At 40.8% G+C, this 22,861-nt stretch overlaps 1 protein-coding gene across 1 annotated transcript in view; it reads right to left on the bottom strand.

Annotated features, from left to right (window-relative positions):
* The window catches only part of ARID5B (AT rich interactive domain 5B (MRF1-like)), a 103,716-nt gene extending 83,081 nt beyond the window's left edge, over positions 1-20,635 (bottom strand). Inside the window, exon 1 of the mRNA XM_009994841.1 lies at positions 20,416-20,635. Within this exon, the coding sequence (XP_009993143.1) occupies positions 20,416-20,524 (109 nt within the window). The 5' untranslated portion in view covers positions 20,525-20,635. The remainder of the gene's footprint in view (positions 1-20,415) is intronic.
* Between the last annotated feature and the right edge of the window lie 2,226 nt (positions 20,636-22,861).

The following is a 22,861-nucleotide window of genomic DNA, read 5'->3' as shown; positions in this document are numbered from 1 at the left end:
TCTTTGCTTCTATGGGATTCAAAGACCAACTTCCAGCAACTACCTACTAGTAGTATTAGCTTATTTTTCAGAGGGAAAAAAAAATATTTATGCAGTGTATTATCAATCTCAAATGGTGATGTTTAAAGCACAAGTCTGATGAACTATATGCAGCATAATACAGCTGCTTTGCATTTTGATTCCTTTATTTATAGACCACAGCAAATTAATAACTCAAAAATGTTGTTTCAGGCAAAGTAATGGACACACAATAAAACTATTCATTTCCTCAAAGGTCACTCTAGGAGAAGCATACATTGTTTAAAAGCCTACCAACAATGCTATTGTTCCAAAGAAAAGTGAAAATATATAATGAGCAGTTAGTGCCTATATCTGCATCGGAGACCCTAGGCTAATTTAAAGTGCAATCTTAAGGCAATCAATCATTCTCTAAAATTACTTCATTTTCCAAACTGTTTACACTTTTAAAGTTACAAATCCACTTTCTGCTATTTCAACTCACGATTTACAGCTACAGATTTAGCCTGCCTTGGCTTCCTGCCAAACTCTAGTCATGAGGGAGCTAATGATCTGAACAGATCAGTGTTTTATAATGGAGAAAAGCGCATGTAAATTTCCAGCATGTCTGCAAGTAATCAAGGCATGCTGACTATAAATGAGGCGGCCTCACATTTATTTTAGGAGAAATATCTTAAAGCCCCACTTTTTATACAAGCCAACACACCAAAAAATATTATTTTTTTAAAAAAATCCTTTTTAAAGGATACTCCAAGATTATTCCAAATTATTCTAAGTGAAACTGCTAGGCAAACAATATGTTAAAGAATAGTACAATAGCTAATTTCCTTTAGTGTTTCTATCTCAACCAGATCATATCCTTATCATGGCAAGCTGGAACATTAAAACTCTCCAGTTCATGGAATCAAAACACAAGAGTGCTTCATATTACATTATAGAAAAATGAGCCGTTCCCTACAAACAAGGTCAGATTTCTGGAATGCCAAAGGTCTACATTTAAACAGAGCTGGGAGGAGGGGAGGCTTTGCCCACTCCGCTCTCTAAAAAGCAGTGGAAAACTAGACCAGCAATTTAAATTTGTTTTAATAGCCAAAATGGTAGAAGGAGAGCAAGAAGTCTCTTGGGACACAATACTTAAATTAAGTATGATCTTTATTGTTTCATTACAGTGGCATAGCCAAATAATTACTTTGCGTTACTGTACAAATAATGCCGGATCCTCATTTTCTAGCGGAAATAATTACTCTTTTCTATCATATTCTGCTTACCATCAACTGACACCCTCCCTCCCCATGGAAGCACTCGATTGTGGTAGATTTGGGGCTGGACCAAGAAAAGTTTTGTATTTTTTTTTCTGTCTTTAAAGGCCATACCAAGGAGGCATATTCTGACCTAGAAGTGGCTTTAAGAATGGAGCTATAAATATTCTTGTGTCGTACTTCATGAAATTCAATCCATCACGATGGATATTTCTGTTATAACATTATTACATGCCTAAACTCAATTGTATAATTGGATAGGGCCAGAAACAATAAGCGGGCATTGCTTTGTTACAGCTTACTACAGCTTTAACATACCTGTAATCATAAATCAACATAATTATTTGAAATTCTGCCGTGAAGCAGAAGAGGAAAAGAAAAATTAAAATAAGCTAGCTGGTAAAGAATCTCATTTTACTTTCTAGAGACTGAAAGTTTTTACCAGCTTTACCAGCTCACCACCACTACGACTTGGAAAGTCTTTCTCCTTTCTTGAATGCCTTGAAAGGCACCTTGTCTGGAAAGATTTTGCTTTCTTCCAGCTTTCCAACACCACCAGTGGAGCTGCTCTGAGGAATCCTGCTATTCTGTAGTACAACAGAGGTGTATGCATTGAGCCAGTGAGATCAGGGTAACAGGGCTGGGGCTGGAAGAGACAAAGGGCTTCAAGCCCCCTGTAGCCAGCCGAGCCTGGTGGGCCATGGGTTCAAGGGCCAAGTATTGGCTGTTGCTGCTGGTGTGGTTGGTCATGCTGAAAGCCCTAGAGGGAGGTGGCCAAAGTCCCTCCTTGCTGGGGAAGCAGTCAACTAAGTATTTTTTATCCCAGCTTGTGAAATATTTTCCTACTCATCCACACAAGATAATTTACTAACTCCTTCCTAACCTCTCTGCACTTCTCAGGATCAAAAGTAACTGACCCTTTCTTGCTCTTTTTCTACCCTAAGGACCCATCAGCAAGAGATTGGGGTGTCTTCATTTAGCTTGTACCTGGGGCTAAACTGAAGTAGTTTTTCCTTCACCTGATGATCCCTCCCAGACAAGAAGGGGAATAAGGAAGAGGAGAGAAGCCCCATGAGCTAAAATATAAACAGATTTAATTAAATAACACAACTAATACAAACACCAACCTAAATATATAAGCTTACACTCAGCCTAGGCCTCAGGAGCAGCAGAGGGAGCTGCAGGCTGCCAGGGAGGAGCCCTGGGAAAGGGACACCCCCCAGAATTCTCCCCTATACAAAGAACCTGATGTGTTTGTGTTTGGTGGGACACCCTGGTCACCAGAGGGGGCAGCTGCCTTGGTTGGAGCTCCCAGCTGGCTGAGGTGGCCAATGGCCTGTCCTCCATGGCTCACCTGTGGGTCTGTCCCAGGGAAACCAGGACAGGTTTGACAGACAGCCACTGGATTTGAGGAGTTTGCTGCCCATTGGTATATTTTTTATTATTGCTAAGCAACTGCCATTGGGAGCTGGCCCCTGGGAGATTATCACCCAGCTGAGGTGGAGGACTGAGTGGAGGTGGGCACACGTGGTGCCCTCCAGTGTCTCGTCCCAGTGCATGGAAACACTGGGGAGGGCTCTGGGACAGACTGCTTTATGTTCCTGCAATGGCCAAAGGCAGTAACGGTGGCTGAGGCACTTCTTCCCTCCTCTCACCTACAAGTATCCAGAGTTCCCCAGACCTCATCTCCACCTGTCTTCCAGCCATGATTGCTCACATGAGGCACTGGGCTACAGCAGGACTGAAGTCAGTATTAAAACATGGATTCATCCTGCACCTTCACTGAGAAAAAACAGATATTGCCAAGAACCTTCTTGTTCTGCTTTTCTTCCTACTAGTACAGTTTTTTAGAAAAGTCTTTCTCCCCCTAGTTCTTTTTTTTAATCTTTGTAGGTCTGAAACAATACATTTTATTACTTCTGATATTTATGGGAAGAATGTAAAGTCTTTCATACATATACTCTTTTGGCCAAGTGCTTTATGGGTATTGCAGCTCAGCAACACATACAGCTGTGTATAACCACCCATGCACACACATACATACTCATATTTTCCATCATACCTACATGTACACAATCAAGGATACAAATACTGTAAAATTATTTAAAACCTTTCTCACATTTTCAACTTTTCATCTCACAGAATGTGACATCATAAGTTGGAGAAGTAGCTGAAAAAAGGTAAGACTTTAATTTCTTTGGTTAAAGAAAAGGAGGAAGAAAATCCCCTTCTCTTTCAATATAGCTAAGTAAGAAAAAAAAAAGGGGAACAAATACATTTGGGGTAGAAGAAGCAAGTCAATTTAAGCTCTACAAAATTTCTACAAGACAAAAAGAATCATAAATAAAAAGATGACATATAAATAGGTGATGTGAACAATTCTTCAGAACAAGAAAGCATCTGATATCATCAGAGCTGCTGTCACAGGGTGGCTATTAACAAGCATAAACATTCATTTTCAGTTCCACCAAGTCACCCAGAAAAGCTGGCTCTCGATTAATGAGGCTGATGAAGTCTGAGATGCAGTTCCACTTTTCTTTACTCCAACTTGGAACTGCTGCACAATTATGATACAGAATGTCAGGATACAATAAACAGAACTGAAAAAGGGAAAGAAAACAATTTTTTCCCCTACAAGTCAGGTTCAGTGTTTTTGTCTATTAAAGTAACTAAATATGTTTCTCTCTGAAATCAAAGCCAAAAGGCAGGATGCCAGGCACAGTTAACAGATAAATCAATGTTCCTGAAGGGCGGGCTTTTTTGTTTTGGGGGGTTTCTGCCTGACAACAATCTTGTGGTGAGCAAACAGAACACCCACTGCACATCTTGTCAATCTACTCACATGAAACAGGGAAGGAAACGTGAATACTTTTGAAGATCCAGGCACTGTTTGGAAAAACTTCATGTTCTAACCTCCCTGTCAAAGGTCATGGTTTTCATAACTCTGAAGTCTGCAGCTATTGTAAAGCCCACATGAAATTGCAGTTAATTTATCACTAAGGTCATTGTATACTAGTGGGGAGTTTGTAAACAAGAAAAATCACAGGTTTCATTTTTGTGTCCCTTTCAAACTGGAAGACCTAACAGTTTCCTGTTCCAACACACAAAATAGTATTGCTTCTATAAACCTACTCGCGTCTTCTTGCCAGCAGTTTCCATTTAATTAAACTGACAGCAAAACAGGGCCCTTGCTAATGTGATCCAGACCAGTTTGCCTTCAATGTAAATTCTCAGGCATGAAATTACATCTGAAACAGACACAATAATCCCTCTCTATCTTAGTCGTAAGTTTAATCTACACTAAAATAACATTTTCTTTGTCTATAGTGAAGTCTGTTTTAGAATTCAGTGATCTTTTCTTTTTTTCCCAGCTGAAGTTCAGGGAATTATTCAACTTCCATTCACCTTACCATCAATTCAGAATTTTCTTCTTGCCTGTAATTTATATATTCATTGTTGGTTTCTAGGTCACAGGTAGCAAAATGATCTCGTGTGTGAGAAACCAGATTCAGGACCTACTTCAAACTTTCACTTTCTGGAAAGGAAATAGGCTGGTAGCACTATAAAACTAGTTCACAGCTGCTTAAAGCAATCTAACTTGCCTAAGCTAACAGCCTGATCTTTCATATAGATCCTTGGGTCAGCTAGCTGTAAAGAAGAAAACTGATGAGATTTATTGGTACTTTCAATAAAATGAAGGTGGGGTTGTTTGTTTGTTTAATGACCCATAACATTTCACTCTCATCTAGTCATTCTCATGAGTACTCCACTGATGCACTAATTCCTACAATGCCCAGGAAGAAAAGAATATGCAAGAGAATAGTTACTTATTGCACAGTAACCATGGCGTTCGCGATGAGCAACTCAATAAATTGCAGGGTGTATTTATACCAGATGCAAGTGGAATGGGAATTTCTGGGAGACAAAGCATTTTGTTCCCAGTACTTCTCCTGCACCAGAACAAACCTGGGGATGCCACAGCGCCCCTGCAGTTCAAACTTGTGATATCAGAGGGCTTTGAAAAACAGGGAAGGATGAGATCCAGAGAGTAAAACCTGGAAAAGTCATAATCAGTAGGGGAAGGGCAAATAATCTTTTCTTATTCAAGCAAGCGTGTGCCCCAGTGAGGTCCTCACTGTGAATGCCAAGCCACACCATTTCACTTGATCGATGAAGAAGTTTGATCTCTGTCAGTTACACTGCAATTGAAAAAACCACTCTCCCAAACTCCCAACCTTGCAGTCAAGTCCAGGAATGATACTGGAGAAGCTGCTCTTCTTTGGTACTGTGCAGATTCCTGAGTCTGGAAGAGTACATCACACAAGCTCTGCCACAGCAGGTCTCCAAGCTCAATTGGGAACTACGCAACATGCAGTCAACAACACATAATCATGATACAGCAGGACAGTAATTTTGAAACACTGCTGAGCTGGCAGTCACTGGCATGGAACTGGTGTCACCTTATTTGGTGAAAGGGAATGCAAAGGATAAAGAAAGTTGCTGCTGTGGCTACTTTTCCAAAGAGCCCAGTGTCCTGTTTTGGTTTGGGCAATCTGACTAGTTAACTGACTGGGAAATGGACATGGTAGGAAATTCTTATGGGTAGCTGGGGCAAAGATCTCAAAGAGGCACACACAGAACTCCACGCAGTCCACACAGACCCGCTCTTAAGGGAGCAAAAAAATAGAAACTGCAGTTCCATTTTTTCTATGAACACCACCCCATTGTCATGTCTTGATAACCTTCAGTGATGAAGCCCTGCCAGTCACATTGAGCTCAGTGCACTCCTTACAACACCTGTGACACTTAGTATCTTGTGTCACTAGGCCCAAGAACTTGACTGTTTCCTCAGAACTTGTGCTTCAGATGGAGATGCTATGACTGTAAGAAGCAAAAGTAACAAAACCACTGTAAAAAAAACCAAGAGAAAACTGAACCACAGTGTATTTTCCACATTTCTACTCACCTAACCAAACATTTGCAGAACCTTAGTTACTTGTCCAACTAAAAATACCTGCTGCCCAAGAAATGTTACATGACTTCTAGTAAGGAATTTACCACATAACCAGCAAGGTACAAACAATGCTTTAGGACAAATGTACTCAATGTGTTTTCACAACCTAGACAACAAAACTTCCCAGCACTGTTGTCACAATCCTCTGCTTCAAATGAGAACTTCATTTGCATCATTTTCCTAAAAATCAGGAAATTATGCGCTTAGCTAAGAAAATCAGCCATAACCTAAGTAGTCTGACATGAAGACAATGGTCAGCCATTTACATGATCAGAAATCACTACAGGTCCTTCTGACAACTACTGTTCTGCTGCATTGTTCATGAGGGTCTCTTGTTTTAGAATCAACACTCAACAAGTATTCTCCAAGTAAAAAATATGTAAATCTTTTCTTACTGTTATATTGGCTTAGTCCAAATGGTGATGAGGGGAAAAGAGTCTAATATGGAATAGCAGCCTTCCTTCATCTCTGCCCATTTAGAATCAGCTCCCTGTGCTTCCCCAAGCTGACCAAGGTGGCAAATAGGTACTGCTTTGTGCAAACATCGTACATGACTGGCCAGAAATGAGGGAATGACTTTTCATATTAATTTATATAGATTTATTGATACGTCTGATCAGTTAAAGTCTCTTAAGAAGGCAGAGAAACTACTAATAGAGTTTCTGCTGCAGAGGGTGAAATATGTTCCTATTCCATTTGTGCAAATATGCTGGGCTCATGTTATCAAACACATGAATTCCTGTCCACACTCTCTCTGTCTCTCCTGAACACCCTGCCATCAAAATAGCAGGGACAAAATTGGCCTCATCTCCTGTATATTTCATACAGACCTAAACGTTCTTAAGGATGTTGTCAGGGAATATATTTTAAGGCTGCTCTATGCTTTTAAGATATTAAATAGGCTTTACCCAATAAATCACGTTTTGTGCCTTGGAATCACATGGTATCTTAAAGCACCACAGGCTATAAATCCTGTGCCATTCACATGCATTATATGCAAGTCAGAGGGCCAGGTCTAAAAAACAAAGTAAAAAACTCTGCACACAACCTTCCCTACAGGAAAGGCCAACAAAACACCCCAAACCACACTCACCAAAAAACCCAACTGGCAAGGGAGAGAAGCAGCACTCTTTGCAACCTCCAGCAATCCTCATCCCTGCTCCCATTCCAGCACTCTACCACTTCTCTCTTGCTCCACCACAGGAGTACTAAAACTGGAGGTCATGGCAGAGTATGGCCTCGCCACTGACCTCCTCCCATGTTCCAGACTAGTCAGAAGCCTATAGAAAATGGCACTGACCACCCAAAACCTGAGTGGGAGGATTTTCCCAAAGGCTCTTTTCCTGTTAAGGGATATAATAGCTGACTAGCTAGAAACAAAACAACTCTCTTAAAATTTTTCACGAGGGCACACAGGACCAAATTTTTCTGCCACTCACATTGCTGTAAGGTTTCCTACTGAACATCACAGCATCAAGCCTAAGCCTATGGTACAACAATGAATTATCACCTCAAGAAAATGAGATGTCACCTCAAGCTCTCCCTGAGCTGGAAGGCTCACCTTAGGGAGGAGCAGAGCAGCTGCAAACCTCTCAAGAGAAGAATCCCCCTGCCCTCATTCAAGCTGACCAGCCCCCTGAAATGCCAGAAGCCTCCCCCACACAAAACTGCAGGATATAATCTGTGATGTTTTACAATAGCACAAGGACAACATATAAAACACATTCAAGAAACATTGTGGGATATGTGCCAGCATTTTAAGAAATGTTCCCTTTCGACACGAAGCCTTTTTTAGCCAAACCACTATGTTTTAGTGAGTCATACAAATGGATTCTGGATTAAGGTTTAAAAATGGGATATTTTCTCTTCTGCTCCTAGGTTCACCTCAAAGACATGTGAATGAAAAAACAGCAGTAAGGATATTAGGCTGGACTTACATTCATGAACAGATGCTAAATAGGGACCTACTAAATTTGTAAAGCTTAGCTGAAGTTTCAAATATATAATTCTGAAAATGCAGTTCCTCCTGAAGTCAGGCTGGGCAAGGATCATAAAACTATAAAAAGATACTTTGTCCCTAAAGATTGCAAGAAGCTAATCATTAGCCACCCATACATAGTGTTTACCTTTTTATTACACTATTCCAATATTTTTCTTTCAGAGGCGCCTATTCCCTAGGGATATCAAAAAAGATCCACTACCTCTAGGCAAAGTGTTTATAAAAGATAAATGCATTTGCCAGATTAAAAACAAACATACAGAAAAAGTACATAAATTTGTGTTTGACTACTGTTGGGCATCTGGAATGGCACGCATTTTCTTTGGAAAATTTTTCTTCGTTTTTTTAATACAAATGACAGTAAAGTATGTACCCAGCAGCAAATTGATAGGAGTAATTTAAAATGCACTTTCAGACCACGCTTTCATTTTTTTTTCTTTTTAACTTCTCTTTTCCAAGGCAATAAGGAAGGAGGGAGCTTGTACCAATGTTTTGAAGTACTGTAAGTTCTTTTGCCTTTTAACAGAAATATGTAAACAAGGTGTATGACTGTAGGGTAATGTTCTAGTCGCTAAGCATTCAAGAGCCAGAGTGAAGCTATTTAAAGAATGGAGTATTCAATTCCTGAGGCCAGATGCTAGTATAAATATGAAACTATGTTCACAGTGATGATTAAATTATTTTTAGTTTCTGCATTTGAACTGCCAGAATTATTTGAGTTGCATTTTTGGTCTTGTTTTTTACTGTACCACAGAACTTACAGGGCCACATATTTTGTATCTGAACAGAGGATTAAAAACACAAGTATAAAAGGACTTCTTCAGATATTTCCTCTCTGAAACAAAAGTAGAAGTTTATACTGACATTCACTGTCACAAGTAAGGGTAGTTCAGGGAGTAAGAACACTAAAAATAGGGTTGAAACATTTGAGATTCTTGAATAGATTTTTATACCACCTTATAATTTAATTTTCATCCCACAAAGTATTTAATCTGGAAATACTTAGAGTGAAAGAAAAGTGTAGACTGTGTTTTTCAATAACTTAAAAAACATGCATTAAGGATGCATCACACACTGTCTACTGGGTTTGCCATGACAGCTCACACAGATACCGCTAAGAATACCAAGATAAAGTCAGCCGGAATTAATTAAAACAAATAATCAATAATCCCATGACCAAAATCATAAATCCCATGAGCAAAATAATGCACAAATCCAAGAGAAAAGGACAATGAAAGAAATAAATTGTGTGGAATTGAAGCAAATACAGGCTCAGTGACTAGCTGGGTGAGGACCTATCACAGACACATGCTACAGCCTAGAGTCAACTACGAGGCAGCTGACAAGGATTTCTCCCTTGCTGATGACCACTTCAGTAAGTGGGTTTTTTGGTCCTGTAATTTACTTCTCTTCATCAGCTGGCAAGTGTGGAAGGTCCAGGATGTATCTCAAGGATGTGAATCATCTTCTCATGTCAAGGGGTTAGTCTACCAAGATGCAAAATTAAGACTGGATGGACATCAACCAAGTCCTAGACCCTTCCCACTGCGAATGCCACAAATGCCCTGGAAGGGCTGGATGCAGAGCCAGGAGCATAAATCTGCAAGAAAGATGAGCAGAAAGACTGCAGTGTGGCCAGTGGACAGACCTCCTGCAACACTAAGGAATGTGGAATTACTGAGAAGACTTGCTCTGCACTGCGCTGAATATGCATATTTTGCTGATGACTTACAAGAAGGATGAGGCCAGTAACACTGTACAGCTGGCTGGGGGAAGATGCTGCGAGAGGAAGGGGTCCTGCAGCTCTGGGGCTGTAACCCGTCTAATATTGAGATGTGTGAACTGACACTAAGTACCTGTGGAGACTCTGTCACCACCCCAATGCAAGAAGACAAGGGACACCAGGCTTAATTACAAACAGGTGACATGGGACATGCTGAAAGCTGAACACAGTCTTGAATATCACGCCAGGTTCAGCCCCAATTCCTAATTAACTGTTCTTATCAGGCATGGATCTGGTATCACAACAGCAAAGCCTCCTTTTGGTGGACAGGCTGATAAACCCAGCCTTCCCCGGGTATTTACAACATGCTTTTAAAATCCATTAGGTTGCACTTTAAAGAAGCCTGGGACCAGAACATCTAGGTTTTGGTTGTTTTGTTTCTCACTTATGAAAAGTGAAAAAAATTATACAGCTATGGATAAAATATTCAGGAACGCAGCAGTTACCTTTTCATCCTTTACCTGTTTTCCATTCAGTAGCATTGTTCATAGGAGCAGAACAGGACATGAGGGAACATGGTGGAAGACAAGAGGGAACATTTCCCACTTTTTTTCTTAAATTAGATTTTCGATTTGTTATAGGATCCTTGAATTGTACAGCACATGGGGATCTATTCCACTCATGACACACATGCATAACTCCCCCTGGCACTAATGGGAATGACGAACGTGTTGTGAGAGGAGAATTGCCCCCTAAAACTGCAGGAGTGTGAAAAAGGTTGTAAATACATCTCAAGGTTCCAGTAACATCAGAAACCAGCCTAGCATCTTTCTCATGGTTTATTATGATATCACCAAATCCCCTCTTCATATTTATAGCCTTGCAATTCACTATTATTCTGGGTCCATAAATGTTTTTGGCATCTGAATGTAGAACTGATACTATTATTTCACATATTATGGTACTGTCCGTGAATGTTAAATTTATTCCAGCAGAGACTCCTGGAGTTCATTCATCAGATATTTTATGCTACTGTTCTTTTAATGATTCATTTATCCTTAGTAATATTTGTATTCTGAAGTGTGGCGTCTCCAGCCGACAGCACAATGCTCTGCTGAATTATCTTTTTCTTTCACAGCATAACAAAGTAGAGCACAGTCAAATTGAAGATGGCCTTTAGTACACTGTCAGAACAATACTGCTTACCAAGCATATCCAGACACATTTCTCAAACCACATGTAATGCTCTGGCTGCCAACATGCTCATAAAGTCATTAACCAGCACCTTAAAATGAGGGTGTGATACATATATTTAAATGTTTAGGAAAATGAAATGTGTGCTCTTCTAGAAGCTTATTTTGAATTTCAGCTTCCACATATATCAATTACGCAGCAGTGCATAGATGTAAAAATTCACCTTGATTTTTCACAAGCTACTAAAATATACTCCTGCTAAAACAATATACATTATCTATCACTAACAAAAGCGTCTTTATGGCATTAAGTATTTGTCCTTTTACAGTGCTGAGGATTCATTTTTACAAGCAAATTATTAGTATTAGCAGTAAAATTAAGGCAGAACTTATTTTTCCATGGTACTAAATGGAGTAAACAGAGGTTCTGCCACAATGTTCTTCAATACAAAAATTACCAAGTAAGTTACAAGTCATGCTGTGGCATTTTTTAAATATACATTTTCTGTCATCCACTCCCACCAACTGCACTCTGATTTATACATATACTAGGTTTTACTCCTCCCTTCCCAAACACTATCACTGGTCTCATCATGCAGGGATCACCAATCTAGCAAAGAGAAGCATGAACCAAACTAACCAAAGAGATTAAGCAGTCAACAATGTTGATAGGAGAGTCTTAAATTTGGTTTACCAAGGGCAAGGATGCTGGAATCAGTCTTCTCCTGTATACCCATACAGCCCCTCTTGGTGCTCACAAAGGTGGCATAAAGCACTGAAGGAGCCTCTGGGCCGCCCATGTTGGGAAGGTATGTTTGCAATTGCCTACGCAGCTGTTGGAGCCAAGCCCCTTCTCACACTCTTGTCCAGCACCTTCCTTTTCTTTCTATCATGCCCATCTCCCACCGCTCCTTGCCTGCCCGAGATAAACTCCACCTCGGCAAGTTGAGGGCCCGTAATCTCCTGTTGCTGAGGGCCTCATAGATGCAAACATGGCCATTTGCCAGCATTACATCCCCACACAGCTTTGTGGACAGCCTAACTTCTGCTACTCTCTGCCTCTGTCCTAGCAAATGATTTTGTGAAAACAGGAGAAGGAGGGGGGGGAAAGCAAGTCTCCTTCAATTTCAGAAGCTCAAAGGATACTTTCTCAGACAAAACCCCACTGCACGTGATGGGCCACCTATGAAAAGAGGAATATTTCATCTCAGAGAACAAGCACTAGCCTTGCAATGGTCAGAAGCGTAAGACATTTAAGAGCACAGATGATGGCAGGCACGCCGCAGTGTACCTGTAAACAAAGGACACATTGCGACTTTCTGAGCACAGGAATGAACAAAGAGGCAACTTGGAAGGGAGGTGCTAAGTAAGCTGGGCCTGGCTTTCCTCCTTCCTGGAAGGGAACTGACACCAACGTCTGCTTACGGTGTCAACTGCACCCACAGAAGAGACTGAGCATCTCAGCACGGCACCACAAGTCACAAGCCAGAGCGATCCATGAGCTGGTAGGAACAGATCTCTGCCTTGATTAACAGAGCACTTGGAATCAGAGATCCAAGACTCCAAGTCCTGGGCTCCAGCAGTGCAGAAGTACAGCACAGGAAAGCAGCCAGGCAGGAAAAAAGAGGACATCCTCAGGGCCCACCCAACTACACCACAATGTTATATAGGTGGTTGGTTTACAGATCTCAGTACTCAGTCAACTTTTGGCTGGCTGTGTGGAAAGGACACAATGCAGGAAAAAGACGTTAATGATCTATGAGAGACCAACAGCTCTAACCAGCAACCATGGCACACAGAGGAGACTGCTGATCACCTCCCTCCATGGTGCTGGTCAAGGGAAGCACAGGGACACAAAACAATAGACGTCCCAAACTGGGTCCCCCCTGGGACCCAGAAACAATATGGGCAGGGGCGGAAACTAGAGGGAAGGCTGGGGAGGAAAACAGCACCCTCTAAACCCAAAAGTTAAAAAAGGAAAAAAAGAAAAAATCCTCCCCCCCTCAAAAAAAAGAAAAAAAGACAGACATTGAGCTCAAGTCAGATTCAGAGCACAGCAGCGCTGCACCAGGAGGCACACGTTTTCAGTTACTGGAACAAAACCTCATGGTCAGTAAGAATTAAATGAAAGATCCAACAGTGACTAGAAGGGAAAAAATCCTGGAGAGCAGACACATGTGGGTTATTACACAGCCTGGCAAGGTCAATCTCGGTGCTAAAAACAGACAAAAATAAAAAAAGCCATCAAACATTTTTAAAGGGACACTGTCCCAAATTGGCTGCTTTGACACCATCTGTGAATCGTCCTTATTTTTTTTATCTACTTATTTAGTAATTACGTAGGCTACTCCTGTTCCAACCAAAGGCTGCAACAAAACTCTTACTGATGGTGCAAGCTGCTGCAACTTCAGCTTTAGGAGAACATGGGGCAGTTCCGTCAAGCTTCACAAGGCAGTAAAAATTAACTCTTCCTTTTCTCCTTGTTTTGCAGCAGTGATTTCTCCTCCGATGTTACTGAATAGACCAGAACTGCAGTTGCAGTTGGCTGTGCTCTACACTAACGACAAAGTGCCCTGTCATACCAATACATAATTGAAAATGCTGACACAGTGACAACTGTTATCAGCACAATTCTGATAATCATGTTAGCTTGCTCCTGCTGCAGGAATCGCTGGGGGTGGGAAACAGGCACTGTGATTTAGGGGCTACCTAGAGAGAAGTTACGTGGGATTTTGTTTACATTTCTTGGCAGATCTTCCACATTTCAAAGAAAAAAATATCCACCTCCTCAATTCCCAGAGGCAATGCTACCACCTCCTTTTATAAGAGCTCAAAGGCAGGTCAAAGTTTGAGAATAAATCCAAATTTTATCTCTTTGATAAGACATGCTTGAAGTTTGAGATGTGTGGCGTTAAAGCTCCTTTCAAGAGTCACTAATAAATGAAGCTCAGCACAATCCAGTGGTGAATGAAAGGCTTCCATAGCCAGTATTGCATATTAAAATGTTTTTGTCACCCCCATATGCTTCCTCTGTAATGAAGTAGGCTGTCCCCAGAGAAAGGAAGACATTAAGAGCACTTAAATCATCCCAGCATTGCTTGGGCAAACACATGGCTGTGGGAAGGACCTGGTGGCTACAGACAACCTCCCAAGGACCACACCAAGCCTGGGAGGTTAGGGAAGGTGCAGAGGAGAGAAGCAGTGGCTCAAGGGAAAGGAGCAAGTGAGGAGGGAGAGCCCTGAAACTCTACTGGAGGTAGGGTCACCTTCAGAAGAAAATACAGCATTGTCACAGGATTCTTGGGAGTATAGTGCACCTACCAACAGCATCATCTTTCAGTATTTAAAAGGCAGCCAGCAACTAAAGCAAACAAGCCAACAAATATTAGATATCTTAAATCAACTGGTTCACAAGTAATAAAAATAAACATTTATCTTGCCCACTTCAGGCAAGGCCAGACAAAATTGTGTGTCTCCTCAGCATACTGGTTATCTCCAATCCCAAATGTGTTAAGGCTAAAGGTTAAGTGGTAATTAAGCCAAAAGAAGGCAAATGACCAAAGGAAGCTTCCTGCTCCATGGCCTCTCTGAAGACCAAACCAAACAGTACTGCTCCACAGCCTACCAGTGCTCTCATCCTGCTGCACCAGTCCTGGCATGTGCTAGGAGCTTCACAAACACAGAAGGAAACACCAGGCCACAGTCCTTTTTCCCCAAGGGAGCCATCTTCCTCTGTTCAGGCTCCATGGAGCACAACAGACAAGTCATGTAATAGCCTCATCTACAGCAAAAGAGCTGTATCAATTGGGCTGGTTAAAATAAGTTAGAGAGGTCACCCTGACCCACGAGACAAAAAAACAACATACGGTGCACAAGGGCAGAGAGGGGAAAATGGGATAATGCGACACTTACAGGAGCTTTATCAAGATCAAAATGGCATTTATCTAGGGCAATGGGGACAGGAAGGCACAAGGAAGAGGCAAAGAGTGCAGAGAAGGGGAGGGGAAGACAGTTAAAGGCATAACTTAGGCACAAAAAATCTGAAGTTGCAGTACTCTGAATAGCTACCAATTAGTTGGTCAGAAAATTATTGCATGAAGTTAAGCCAGGCAAGCTTGAACTCAGCAGCATGTGACAAGCAACGAAAAAAGGAGAGTCGGCATCGGTTCAGAATTTACCACAAGTGTCTGAGCACATAACAGCTGCTGATTATCAGTTTCAATAATATTACAGTTTGACTACATTATGACTTCATATTCTTCATCTGGAGAAGTCATGCCTGTTGCAAGGGAACTGCTAAGAGAAATCAGAAGGGCCACGCAACAGGCAGGCACAGCAGCTTCCTGCAAGATACCTCATCCTCACTCTGCTGCTTTTGCCAAACGCACTGCGACCTGCCGCAGATGGGCCAAATTATTCAGCCACACAAGATCTGATGATGAGCTGGGATCTCCCAGATGAAGCTATGCAAACAATGAGACTGGTAAAGAAGAGAAGGAAATGAGGTGAGCCAGTCCTGGAGTATCCAGCCCCTGCCCAGCAAGTTCCACTGGAGGGTTCAGAAGACTAAAGTAGGAAACAACTGCTGGAAAACCACCTATGACAGAACTGGAAAAAAAAAGACTGCTGAAATATAAATGTCAGCTAGAAGTAGTACTTGATTTTCCTGGATTTCCCAGAGAGCAAAGATCCAGATTCTGCACCCCAAAAAGCACAACTGTGGGAAATGAAAAACAGGAGAGGATCAATTGCTAAATTTCCTTTGGGCTGCCCCTCACTGGATTCCAATGAACCAGCAAAAACTGCAGCAAAAATCCCTTCAGCAAGCACCAGAACCTGCTCATCCCCATTACTAATGCTGCCAGTGCAGGAACAGGAGTGCCCACAGCACCGCAACCTCAACCGCCCATTCTGGCATGATAAAGACACAAAGGACAGGTGAAAGGAATGGCAATGACAGTCTGGGGACCAAACCCAGTCATAACAGACTCGTGAACCAAAGGGATGCAGATTGCCCAGCTGGGGCAGCAGCAGCTCCCACCTCTCTGGCCCTGTGCAGGCACAGGGGTCATTTATTCCTCAGCTAAACCCAGGCAGTGCCACAGCCCAGCCTAACCCAAACCAACAGAGCTGGCAAGCACTAAATTCCATCATTTTCCCCTCAGTCTCTTCTCTCAATTTCAGCTCTGATTCCTCTATCTTTTATTTCTTTTTCTAAAGACACATTTAGAGATGAAACCATTCATAACTGCCTATCCACAGACAGTTTGTGGCAGCATAATTGACAATGAGTCTGCAGCAAAAATGAAAATGCTGTTTTAATAACCTTGGCCTAAAATACAATCTGTTGTATGCCTCAAAGGGTTTCAATAAAAAGTCAACCTGTAAAGACATATTTTCTTGGCTTAAACAACAATCCAAAGCATATAAATGTAGTCCAACTATAATGACATATTTATAGGCCAATAAAGCTTACACTGCAGCTTTCATACTTCACTTAAAAGAAGTCTGTAAGAAGCAGTGTTATATAAAATAATCGGAATTTTTTTTTTCAAACTATAGCCCAAGGAATACAAATATGCAACTTTGCCATATTCAACTGATAGTGTTTACATTGCTTAGTTGCTAAAAATTTTGTTAAATGAAATAATTCCTCATTTGGTGACATCCAACTGGCTTACCAAATATGGGTGCTCAAATCAATTTATGCCAAAGAAAAATTCCCTTAATAAATCTAAAGACAAAAAAAACCACAAATCCAAAACAAGCAAAAAAACAACTAGCAGCCTTAGTAGTGAATGATTTAATCAGACCAATTCTTCTGGAAAAACAGGTTCTCATGTTCATTATGAATAATACATTCCTGAGCAACTCTATTTTTATATACTGCATTGTTTTTACTCTTTATTTTTCTCAACATTTGAAAGAAATATTCAGAAAGCTATAAATAGTCTTAAGACATAAACTGCTAGCATTCAATATTGACATATTTGTAGAAAGGCACAGAATGTATAACATAAATACCTCAAGAGGCAGAAATACTTCTTAAAAATAATTTTTCAGGCTGAAATCTTGGAAGCTCACACAAAAAAAATACCATTTCTAGATATTTTATTTAATACAGTCCTAAGGAAGAGCTCTGCATAATTCACTAGTGATAAAAACACTGGCATTTTGCAGAAAATGGCAAAAAACACTGGCATTTTGCATCTGCAAAAATAAGAGGCAAAGAGAAAAGAAAAAGCGAAAAAGAGAAAAGAAGGGGAAAAAAAGAGACCAGAGTAAAAAAAAAATAAAATATAAAGAACAGAAATACCAGAGTTTAATTAGGGTCAACTTTTAATTATAGGTGCATGGATTCTCCATGGTGTGGATTTACCAGGTATCACCTTAGTTTTGGCTACGCAAGCGCCGCAGAGCACACGGGTCAGGGTACACGCTGCTGACACGAGTCCTCACTTTGCCCAGTTACTGTTCAAAGCTGCCCTGCTCCCAACAGCCATGTGTTTAATTAAGTGTTTGCACAGTGCCACTTCTGTGGTTCTGTATCAGCCATGTTTTCATTTCATCCGGGTTATTACACCCTCCACCACTCCTGGACAGTGTGTGAAAACTGATTTTGTTTCTTCTGTAAAGTTTTTTTGAGCTCTTTGCTAGCGATATAATTTCCTAATACCTTCTACAGCTCAATTCAAAAACACTGCAGCAAAAATTTCAGAATCTATGTGTGTTTATGCAAATTGTTCTGTAATGGAAACAGTATCTGATTAGGAGGGAAAGGGTGCTGCAGCAGTAGGAACGGGTAGATGGGCTGGAGATTACCTCTCTGTTTGGGCTGCTTAACCTTGCTAATATAACTGCGCTGATGCTTTCACCCAAGGGACCTTTGCACTACAGTGCACCATGCTGCTTCACAGTTTGCAACCTTACTTTAAGAGAAAAACTACCCTATCCCATTGTGATCTACTGCAGAAGTTACAACCAGTAAATCTTTGATCACTGTGGCTGAGCACCGCTTTGTTGGCAAGGTGCCGAGTAATGGAAAAGGTCTGTGGGCACACATGCTAACAGGCACTGGGCCTAACATTTTGACAGCACGGAAAACACTGCACCAGCAGCTCCTACCTCTATGCCTTGGACAGTGCACATTATGCTACTGCCTTTGCCTACAGCTAGTGACATGACAGTTCCCACAGTGGAACTGTCAACCTTGACCAAGCAATTCAGAGTAAGAAAAGTGTATCTTCTTCACCTGGTGGCTGCTAAGCCTCCATCCCATAGTTAAGCCAAACACCAGAGCTCACCGGATGCCTACAGAACATAAGCAAGAGGGCTGCTTCACAAGCAATTAAGATCACCGTTCTGAGTTTCTCTCATATCCAGGAAGCAAACTATGCTTAAATTCTTGGGTCTTCCAAAAAGTGAAAAAATCATCTTAGCACTAGATTTAACAAAGTTTTTTGATTGCCTTTCATAGACTAGACCAGTTGTCTGTATCAATTTGCCTGGTCAGCTGCAGGTCCTCTTGAACCTTTGGATTCACTTGGGCCAACCAGTCATGATGAAGAAAACATCAATATAATCAAACATAAGACAAAATACCCTTCTCTTCTCAAAAAAAAAAAAAAAAAGGAAAAAAAAAGAAAACCCAACACTAAAGTTAGAGCCACCAACCAAAAATGAGCAACATCAGAATGTGGGTTATCAAAATTATACCATATAGTTTGCATTCCATAAGCACTTTCAGTATAACCCCTACTTTCAAAGGCTTAGAATGCAACTATAGGCTTCAGGCTTAAAGACAATTTTCTTTGGCTCCTAGGGTAGATAATAGCAATTTCATGACTTACCAAAAGGGGTTTTTTGTTTGTTAAAAACAAAAACAACAAAACATTAACACACAAGAGTTCTGCCTGAAAAACATTAAGATTCTTTTGACACAAGAAACAAATGCAAATAGATGTAGTGAGTAAGGAAGATGCCAAGGCAATAGCAGAGAAAGTTACTACATGTAATTATGAACCAGAAGAAACCACACAGAAACATGAAGGAAAAGAGAAAGAATTGCACCGGTTATTTTTTTTCCTTGAGATGTAATGAAAAACAAGATCAACTTCCAATTGTACTTTCATCTTCCAATATACATAACTAATGGCGAAATGTGAGATTGACAAAATCACTTCATCATTAGATAAGATCAGAAAAACAAGATGCAGAAGATAAATCCTCCCAGACAGATCTCCAGCTTAGTGCAACTTGGCTTCAATGCCAACACAGTTGTGCCATTATAAACCTGAACTTGGCCCTGCATCTCCTGTTCATGTAGGTACAAAAGCATTTCCTCACATACATCAGCCTCAGCTTTTAATTTCTTACCTTTCCACCCATCATGACCTATATTTGATGCTTTTCAAACTTGGAACATTTGTTAAAAGTTTGGTATAACAGAGAAACATCCCGGGCACATCAAAATGCCATCCAACAGCTATTACACATCCAAGGCCCTAATACTGCGAACAAGCATGTTTACCAACAGGAGAACCATCTCCCTTGGACCTTGGGCCCCACCACAGATTTTAGAGGTACAAAAGCAGCCATAGAGCTGCAAGCCTGTCTGCAACCGTGCTAGATAGCACAGCTACTATCTTTTATGGTAACAAAAAGCTCACTAGGAAACACTGTGGGAGGCTACAGAAGGGACATCTCACTACTGAGGAAGACACAAAGTTCACCTTATGGAGAAAGGACAAGCACCAAAAGCAGCTGACAATCCTGCACTTCCAGAAGATAGAACATGAGAAGCAAAAGGGCTTTATTCTCCTCTGCCTCTTGGAGGAGACTTCAGGAAGACATCTGAGGCTCCTCTGCCCACAAGGCACAGCTCCGACCTGATCCAGGTCTGTAGAGCCCAAGGGAGATACTTCAGCCATTACTGCTACACACCTACAAGGTTTGAGCTTAGTGCTCAGAGACGTCTCTACAGAGCAGACAGCTATCACAGAGTCACCCCACGCTAATCTTGAAGGAGCCTGGGATGAGCTCACCATCACCACCACCCATCCCACTCAGGCATCTCATCACCACACCTCTGCCCCAAGCACAGACGTAGCTTGGGAGTCTGCGACGGCTTGGCAGGATCGGGCCCATTCGCCTTCAAAAGACGCCTACCCACGGGCCCTGCCCCATGGCAGAAAGTAAGGGATACTCACCAAGGTCAGCCTTTTCCTTCAGGATGTCTTTAAAGTTCAAGCCGCTGTTGAGCATGGATTGTCTGTATCTCATCAAGGCCTCCTTCTGCCCATTCTTCCCCACATCCATCAGCTTGACTGGCTCAGCCCGGAAACCACACTTCCACTTGGAGAAATCGGACTGTGCCCATTTTGCCAAGTCCTCAAGCTTCACAGTTACTTTCTCGGAAACAGCAATAACTTCATCCTGCAAAAAACAATCAAAGGAGAATACAACATGTCACGCAGGGCTCCGTGGTGGCTGATAAACCCGTAATGCCACTGCCCCTCTCCAGCTATTGGAAATCCTATCTTGCCATTGACAGAATAATTCAGTTAATACAAAAAAACCCCAACAAAAACTAGTACTTCATTTATTCCCCCTGCCACCCAAATGGAAATATTAGTTATTTACTCGAAACAACTCCACGTGATCTAAAGACAATTTCTAGGGCTGAGGCAATGATCCTAAAAGGCATTTGAAATGCAGGTTGCCAAATCATATTCTGTATAATGCAGAGCCCTTGAGGGAAAGTTTGTTTTTTAGGTGCAATTAGCTGCAAATGTAAAAAATCATGGCTGGATGACTAATGGTTATAGCTAGTCCTGAAATAAATGGACTAAGTAAATCTCAGATTCTTGGAACTCTGACTCACCAGAAAATTCCTGTGTTTATGGTACATTTTCCCTTGGCTTATACACAAATATTGAATTTAACTTTTGTCCTAAAAATTAAATAAAACTGTGATGTAATCCCAAAAGAAATACTACATAAATGTTATGTGCTTCCCACCAAAAGAAACTTGCACATTCTCATGTTTCTTAAAACCTTTTTCAAGATCAGAACTGTAATTTTTTTTCCTTTCTTAAACCTACATTCTAAGAAAAGCACTTAAACTTAGTTTAGCCTCCAGAACATATACTCAAACTAAGCAGCTCTAATTGCTGAATTTTATCCTTCCAGGAAACAATCAGCTCCTCTCAGTCATGATGAATAAGCAGAATGTTTCACAGCTGACTCCAGTGAGCAAGGGCTTCAAGAAAGCCCCTAAAATAAACAAATAAATATACACACATATCCAGCAAGTTAAGACTCCAGATTTTTTTTTTAGTTAAAACAGCAGAAATTATTTATGTTCTAATGAGAGCTGGCTGCACACCACACCTTGCAGACTGCATACTTCTAGCACTAAATAAGGTTACAGGTTCTTGAAATAAATAAACCAGAATCCAATTTTTCTCTCAAATAAACACAAGTATTTGTGAAGGGCAGAGAAATTCTTTGAGTTATTAAACAAAGAGAAATGCACGACTGATTCTCACTGTGTGTTTTGTTGGTTTTGTTTGTTTTTTTTCCACTGAACACATTCCTCAGGAAATAAAATACTGCTCAATGGGGGGGGGAAGGGAGGGAGGGGAAAGCTTTATTGTGGTAAGTTGCACACAATACAAAACCTGAAGTATCTCTGGTAAAAGAGCAGATCTGATATTTCACTCTCCCTTATATAACACAAAATAATTTTATAAGCAGGCACCCTCATTACACTGAGTGCAATAACAAATATTTGGTCAGAAACAAACAGCGTGCTTATATGCTAAGCAAGCTTGTAATAAAAGCTTTTCCTTTATCATTGCCCAGAGTAAGAGCTTTCACCGAACAACAAACAATAACAGTGATGGTTTAAATCTCTGTTTATGACAAACGTCAATACCTTGTAAACAAGCATTGGGTACTACAAAGTACAATTTCAGTGGATGGTTTCACCCAATTTCATTACACCATCGACTTGAAATAAAAAAAGCTATAGTTGCTATGCCTTTTATAGCTATTACATGGTGATTATTAAATGTCAGGATGGAAAAAAAATAAATAAATACATAAATAAATACCAGCCTGCCTGCAAACTGTCTCAGCCGTTACTGGGTGAAGTCCTTTTTTAGGATGTTGAATACCACCAGCAGCTACTTTACAATTTCTAATATTCAACACTAGAGAAATCTATTTAGCAGCAGTTTTAATAAAAACCTGACTTGGAGACCAGACATGTTTTTGGTTAAAATATTATTTTCCAAATAGCTCTCATGATCAAATGATTATGATTTCAATTACTAGTTTCTTCATATCCTTTCCAAGAACTAGTATGACTAATTTTGGCTGGCATACAAAGTAAGCTGAGCAGACAATTTATTAACCAAAAGAAAAGTACAATCACTATTACATCATCAATGAATAAACTTGTTTTTGAGAATACAACCTTCACACACACGCACATGATGTGTACATAGGGGGAAAAAAAAAAAAAAAAGGATTAAAAAAAAAAGGCCTACTGTAATCAGGGTAAAGCAACTGGCGCAGTTGTAGGCCTTGCCCAGGCTGCCATGGCAGGGGGGAGAAGAAGCAGACAGGCTGGGGGAGAAGCTGATTTTG

Source organism: Chaetura pelagica, unplaced genomic scaffold (assembly GCF_000747805.2).
Source record: "Chaetura pelagica isolate M959 unplaced genomic scaffold, ChaPel_1.0 scaffold112, whole genome shotgun sequence".
Lineage (NCBI taxonomy): Eukaryota > Metazoa > Chordata > Aves > Apodiformes > Apodidae > Chaetura > Chaetura pelagica.
The sequence above is the reverse complement of the archived record's forward strand: the minus strand, read 5'-3'. Positions and strand labels throughout refer to the sequence as shown.